Source organism: Mustela nivalis, assembly GCF_964662115.1.
Source record: "Mustela nivalis genome assembly, chromosome: 17".
NCBI classification, from domain to species: domain Eukaryota; kingdom Metazoa; phylum Chordata; class Mammalia; order Carnivora; family Mustelidae; genus Mustela; species Mustela nivalis.
The window spans coordinates 49,346,358-49,353,234 of NC_139036.1; the positions used below are offsets into that span (position 1 = coordinate 49,346,358).

At 37.4% G+C, this 6,877-nt stretch overlaps 1 protein-coding gene across 11 annotated transcripts in view; it reads left to right on the forward strand.

Moving 5' to 3' along the window:
- HELZ (helicase with zinc finger) overlaps window positions 1-5,892 on the forward strand; it is a 182,485-nt gene extending 176,593 nt beyond the window's left edge. For all 11 annotated transcript variants that reach the window (XM_082706632.1, XM_082706629.1, XM_082706634.1 and 8 more), the window contains one exon: window positions 893-5,892. In XM_082706632.1, the coding sequence (XP_082562758.1) occupies window positions 893-1,227 (335 nt within the window). In that variant the 3' untranslated portion in view covers window positions 1,228-5,892. The remainder of the gene's footprint in view (window positions 1-892) is intronic.
- Window positions 5,893-6,877: the final 985 nt, after the last annotated feature.

A 6,877-nucleotide genomic window follows, 5' to 3' on the forward strand; every position in this document is an offset into this window, starting at 1 on the left:
ATTATTTTTCCTCCCCCCACTTTAGTTAAACATTTAAAATATTGAAAAAAGCAGTGTTTAAAAACAGGTCTTGGTTTAGTGGACAATAAAATTAGGGAAGAGTGGAGTCAAATCTTAAAGGATATTAAGAATCAGGCAAATTACATATAGGAAATGTGAAGAAAAATTTATAGCCATTTTTCCTCCACCATATTCTGTGTTTACTTATATATTAGAAGAAAAGAGGGCATTCTTAAGAAATGGAATGCAGGGATGCCTGGTGGCTTAGTTGGTTAAGCCTCTGCCTTCAGCTCAGCTCATGATCTCAGAGTCCTGGGATGGAGTCCCGAATTGGGCTCCTTGATTGGCGGGGAGCCTGCTTCTCTCTCCACCTCTGCCTGCCACTCTGCCTGCTTGTGTGCTTTCTCTCTCTCTCTCTGACAAACAAACAAACAAACAAACACACAAATAAAATCTTTACAAAATGGAATCCAGTAGTACTGTTACTTAAGTTAATCATAAGAGCTGTTTGATCAGAAGTCCACGTATATAGATCCTTTCTATTTAAGAAAGAACATGTATATTCTCGTTTTCAAAGTTGAGCAGTTACTATAATAAATACCGCAGTGTACACATGTAAAACAGATTTTTGAAGCAAACCTTCGGCTTTGACCTCTAGTTTTTATATGTTAGCTCTTCTCATTTACATAGTTAATTCTTTTGCAAGTGTTATTAATGATTTGATTAGATGTGTTGTGATTTCAACATTCTGTGGCAGAAGTGGTCCGTCCTCGTGGCTATACTGTCCCTGAGTTCCTGGAGATGAGAACCAGTTGTGACACCGTGAGCCGACGAGATGCACGGATGTTGCGGGGCGTGCCCTCAAATCCTCATTACTGTTCTCTGCTTTTAGTTCCACCCAAGACCGTCAAACCCCCTGAGGATCAGCTGAAGTCTGAGAACCTCGAGGTGTCCAGTTCCTTCAACTATAATGTGCTGCAGCATCTCGGCCAGTTCCCCCCTCTCATGCCCAACAAGCAGATCGTGGAGTCGGCCAACAGCAGTAGCCAGCAGAGCTCTGGGGGCAGCAAGCCCGCCATGTCTTATGCCAGTGCTTTGCGGGCCCCTCCCAAGCCCAGGCCCCAGCCCGAGCAGGCCAAGAAGAGTAGCGACCCTCTGTCTCTGTTCCAGGAACTTAGCCTGGGGAGCTCATCAGGCAGCAATGGCTTTTACTCCTATTTTAAATAATCACTTTTTTTCCCCCTCAAGGGAGAATGTTTTAATTTCTGTTTGTATCAGTAGAATTAAGATAGTTGGACTTCATCTATAGATGCACAGTTCCCTTTGTTTTAATATTAAATATGTTCTCACTTACTTGCTTTGCTGCTAGACTTGCGACTAATTTTTTAAAAGTATATTCCATTATTTTGCATTTTTGACGTGAGTCTTTTGACAGCTTTTATGTAGAATAAAAAATATTTTTAAATTTGTGTATTGTTACATATGTTTGCATCAAGCTAGCAGCTAAGAGGTTAATTGTGCAACTATAAAAAAAAAAGAAAAAAAAACTTTGTCTAAAATGTATTTAAAAAGAAAAAAAATTGTAAGTAGCATTTACATTTATTCAATAATATTACCATATGCTGGGTTTCTGTACCAGAAATGGCCAGTTGATGTACAAATGTATGTTATTTTTGCTTAAATTCATTTAAAATTTTTTAAAATAAAGGGGCAGCATCTTCTAAATACTTTAAGTTTTATCAGCTTTTTTTTTTTTTTTTTTTTTTGGTGACAAGATGCTGCATTCTAAAACTTTTATAGTTTTAGACTATGTATGATGTGCTGTTGTAATCTCCATCCACTGTAGGATAGAGTTAAAGGCATTCTTTGCAGGTATATTTTGTATGCCACTGTTTTTTGTAACATGAAAAAACATTGGCATATTTAGTTATTTTTTGGACAAGCTATACTTCAAGCTTGTTTTTAACGTTAATTTGATAGTGTGTGTGTGTGTGTTTTTTTTTTTTTTAAACAAATCATGAAGCTGAAAAATTTTTAGGATTGTTGGTGCTTAGTAGACTTGATAACTATTTTAAAAATGCGTGAATTTAGTAAAATCCTTTTTTTCTCACTATGCATGTGTAAATGTTTGTAATCTGGCTTCCCTCCCTCTCCAGTGGTATAAAGAATTGTGCCGCTTTAAGGTTTGTTTTTTTTTTTTCCCTCCAGTAAAAATTTTGGTACCTTATTTGATGTTTACATTAAAATGTGACATTATATATGGCAATTCCAATATTTTGCTAACTGTTTTGTTTGAGGACATCATTAAAAAGAAATATAATGTTTGTCCAAAATGTATCAAAATTCATCAAAATCTGGGGCAAAAAACTACCCTTGTTTTTCATGTCTTTTGATTCTTATAAAATAACCCCACTGAACTTGTATAAAAATATAAAATTTAAATAGCTATCTTAATTATCCTACAGTCTTAAAATTGTTTTGAATGAACTTTGGTAAAATCCAAAGCAAAACATTTACCCTCTTGAAACTTGTGGTCTTGTAACACATTTGAAACAATGCATGTCCTTATTGATTTCCTGATTTGGTAGTACTACTTTTCTACTTCAGAGATATCTTGAAACTACAATATAACTTTTTTTTTAAAAAATAAGATAAGGTTGGAAAACATTGCAATGAACCAATGGATCCTGATGATCCTTTCCAAAATAGTTTTTTGGAGGACTACTTTGAAGAGGCCATCCTGTATTCACAGTACATTTTTAAAATGGGGTTGAAAAGGACCAGGAGTACAGAAAACTCCTTCCATCTCTTCTGGGTCTGGAGTTTAGTTGCTGGCGGCCAGCTACAATGCCCCCCCGCCCCATCATCCTCATACAGTTTAGGAGAGGATAATGCCTTTAGTTCAAGGTTAGCGAGCCTGCAGGACAAACAAAGAGCACCTCCGTTCTTCCGATCTGTCCTTCTGCTCAGAGTGGGTGCCCGTCATTTGCCTGTGGCTTTCCGTCAGGGGCCACGAGTCTCCGTGTGAGGCAGCAGATGGAGACGTGTCGACTGCAGACGTGTTAATGGTTAGTATAAATCACAGTTGGAAAACAGAGTCGGCAAGTTCCAGCACCACGTTTTCTCTGGCTGATGTCAGACCGCCGCATTGAATTAGGTCAGATATTGCTCGAGATAACTTTAGTCACAAGAAAAGAAGAAAATGTTTCGCCACAGAGCTATGTATTTCCGATTCTCTGACGAAACTCAAGACATAGCCCAAACGAAGATTAGATCTCCCTGATGTGAGGATGTCTGGGAGAAATCGTTTTTTTCAATTGTGATGATTTTCTCTACACACACCACCCCCCTCCCCACCCCCGGCAGAAATGGTCGGGAGCGTTTGAGAATAGGAAGACAGAACTAGCACGTCAGGGCTTTCAGATAATCCTTTGCTGTGGAGTGATTGCCTAATTTTCGGTTTTCCGTTCTTGAACCTTTAAAAAGCATCGGTTTAAAATTATTTGTATTTATAACGAGGTCAAGGGCATACCCCACCGCTTGACATAAATACACCGACACTGGAAGCTTTGGATAAGGAAGCTGCTAAGTCGTTGTGACAGCCTTGTTTCAGCAGTTATTTCCCAAAACCCTAGAAATAATAGCTGCTTCTCCGTCCCGTCTGCTGTGTTCAGGTGTCCCTCATTTCCTTACTGTTCCGCAGCCAGTCAAGGATTCGGGTATTGTTTCCATCTACTGCCTTTTTAGATTGTGCCTCGAGTGCATGTTCTAGCACACCTGCCCTTCCTCGGCATCACTTAATGCCATCTTCCCAACCATAAATAATGGTTCTGAGCAAGTCTTACTGCAGGAATCACTAAATTTCTCTTGAAATGAGGCGTGACTTTTGAGGGCCATTCCTGCTGTCTGGGTATTACTTAGGTAGTAGTAGCAAGTACCCAGAAAGCAGACTTAGAAACAACTTATGTGTTGGGTTCAACCCTAGAGTTGAGATGGAACTCTTTTTTTTTTTTTTTTTTAAAGAAACTCAAGTTTCTTTTTTTTTTTTTTAAGAAACTTGATGTTAACTCTTGGATGATACTAACTATTACCAGCTTCCTTTTCTTCCAGAACAGATTTCTTTTCAGTGAAGTTAATTGTTCACACGATGTCTTTCTACTTCTTTGTTCTTCGTATCACTCTGAAGTTTTCCTTTTTTCTTGCCAGAATATTTTTTTTTTCATCTCACTTTTTAATTTCAGTGCTACTTGAGATTTTCTTTTTTTTTTTTTTTTTTTTACGTTAAAGAAATTCTTTTGGGTGGTAGCACTTGTAGAGTATCTATGTTCAAGGTTTTTCTCCTGATCTAAAAATCTAAAAATGAATTTTTGTTAAGGTTCGAAGAAAGAAACTCATTCAGTGTAACTTGGGTATTTTCTGGTGTGTTTTTAAAAGGGGTTTTGGCTGCCAGTTTGGCACACACTTTGCCAAATTGTTTTAGCAGAGCTTTGTTTTTGATTAATCAGTAGTTAATTATTGACCATTTAAACTAACATGACCTTAATTTTCCTTTCCTCAGACAGATAGGCTTTCTATGCAGGTCATTTTGCGTATATGAAATGAAATAACAACTGCTTTGTGTGATTTTTTTTTTTCCCTGAGAGATTCTAGAATAAGTTCAGGTTCAGTGTAAACATCAGTTGGTCTTTTCAGTAAAAAGAATTGCAGAATAAGTAAAATAAGCAGAATTCCCACTGAATAAGCATTACCTAATTAAACATAGCAATCTCTAAGACCTATTTGCGAAAATAGTTTCCTTGTTTATGGAGGCATTGAAATTGCTGAGAAAGCTAACTGAATTTCCTCACTTTGAGATAATTAATATATGGTATTATCTTGCTCTAGTGTAGCTACCTGACATGTTTAATATTTTTCATGTATATACATCTTACGAGCAAAACTGTAAACATAGAAGAATGTATCTCTAGCCACCTTGGCTAGAGAGAGCCACCCTTGCCTAAGAGCCAGGGGTGTGAAAAAACAATTTCAAGTTAAAGTTTAGATATCAGCTATTGTTCTTAAAAAAATTAGATTTACTGAAATAGTCATTTAAAAAGAGACACCAGTTAGATAGCATTGTTTTATATCATAGTTGTCTCTGAAAAGGGAGTCCCAGAAAAAGTATAAAAATACAAGATTGAAACTTTAAATATATTGAGACATACAGATTGCTGCCTTAAAATGTAATTTAGGCTACCATCCATTTTTTTTTTTTTCCTTCTAGCTCCACAAAGGTAGTAATTTGTCCTTTATGATTAACCAGACACCATTTCTTAGGAGCCATCCCCCTCCGCCCCCAACAATACAAAAACCCTTAATTTCTACCACCACCCTCCGTGTCTTCCTAAATCTCGGAATTAAATGTGTTAACCTGATTTTGCTTTCCCCTTTTTGCCGTCTGATCCACAAACTACCCAGCAATTAGGAATAATGGATAATGTTCTATGATTTCTTGTTCAAAATATCACGTAGTGATGTCCATCATATTATAAAGATACGGTCATGAAAGAGTACGTGGCATGCTCGTCTTCAGAGTTCTCATATATTAGGCGTCTTGCCTTTCCCTTCTACTTGAAGTTGGATATTTATTTGCTGAGATTTTACTGTAAAGCTGCTAAATTCACACTTAACTACTTTCATACATCTGTTCAATTAGCAATCGCAAGACCATTGTTAAAAGGAGTGAATCTTACTAACGTTTAACATTCTTATAAGACACATTCAGAAAATGTATTGTTACTACTTTAAACTAGAATATCAAACATTAAAAATAAGACATTTTTAATGTAACATTTGAAATTTTTGAAATGATGGAAAATATCTACTTTGGAATAAACTTCAAGGAAACAGTCACAGGAGTTTCTAAATTTTTTTGAAGGGAGAGATCTGATAGAAGAATCTAGACTTAGTAATGTGAGCTGCGGTTAAATCCCAAACCCAGTTATACAGTTGTCTGAAGCTTCTAAAACTAGAGCGTGAAGGAAACCCAGAGACATTCATACACATATAGTTTCAGCAATCAGTATTAGACCAGACTTTATTTGCAATTTGTTCAACAGAGAGATTTTATTTTGATACAAATATTAAGCATAAAGCATAGTAAGTTTTATATAATTCTATGAGTTCATTAAATGATATTATGGAACTTTCATTATGTTCTTGGGGTATCTTTTTAGCTATTTCTGCCCCTCATAGAGGAGGCCTCTTCTGTATTCCATTTTGCATACTAGCATGTGACTGCCTGCCTTAGAACTGTGTCTAGGAGGGGAAATCTATTACTTTAAAAAATACTTGGTTTGTGCAAATAAATTTTTTCATTAATACCTTTTTTTGATATTTGAGAAGTGTAGGGGATGGAAGGGGTAGCCAATGACATAGCTTCAACACAGAAGTCCACCAGTAGTATCTGTTTAAAGATCTGTCTTCTTTTAAGATTTTAGAAGCTCGAGCAGGGAGGAACGGTGGTTCTCAAACTTCAGCTAGCATCGGAGTTACCTGGGATCTTCTTGAGACACAGATAGATGGCTGGGCCCTGGGGTTTCTGATCCCAGGCTGAAGCCTGATCATTTGCACTTGCAACAAGTTCTCAGGGGACGCTGATGCTCCTGGTCCAGGACCCACACTTTGAGAACTGCTGGTCTGGAGAAAATCCGGTGGTCTTTCCAACCGTGCATGTCTTTGCTCAGTGTAAACAACTTACCATGTGAAAAGTTTTTAGCAGTTAACGATGCCTTGAGTGGAACATTCATGGAGAAAGATCTCTGTGGAGTGATGAGAGCCTCTGGGCTGGCCGCCGCCATCACTCGCCCGCATTGCCCACCCCCAATACAGTCTGTGC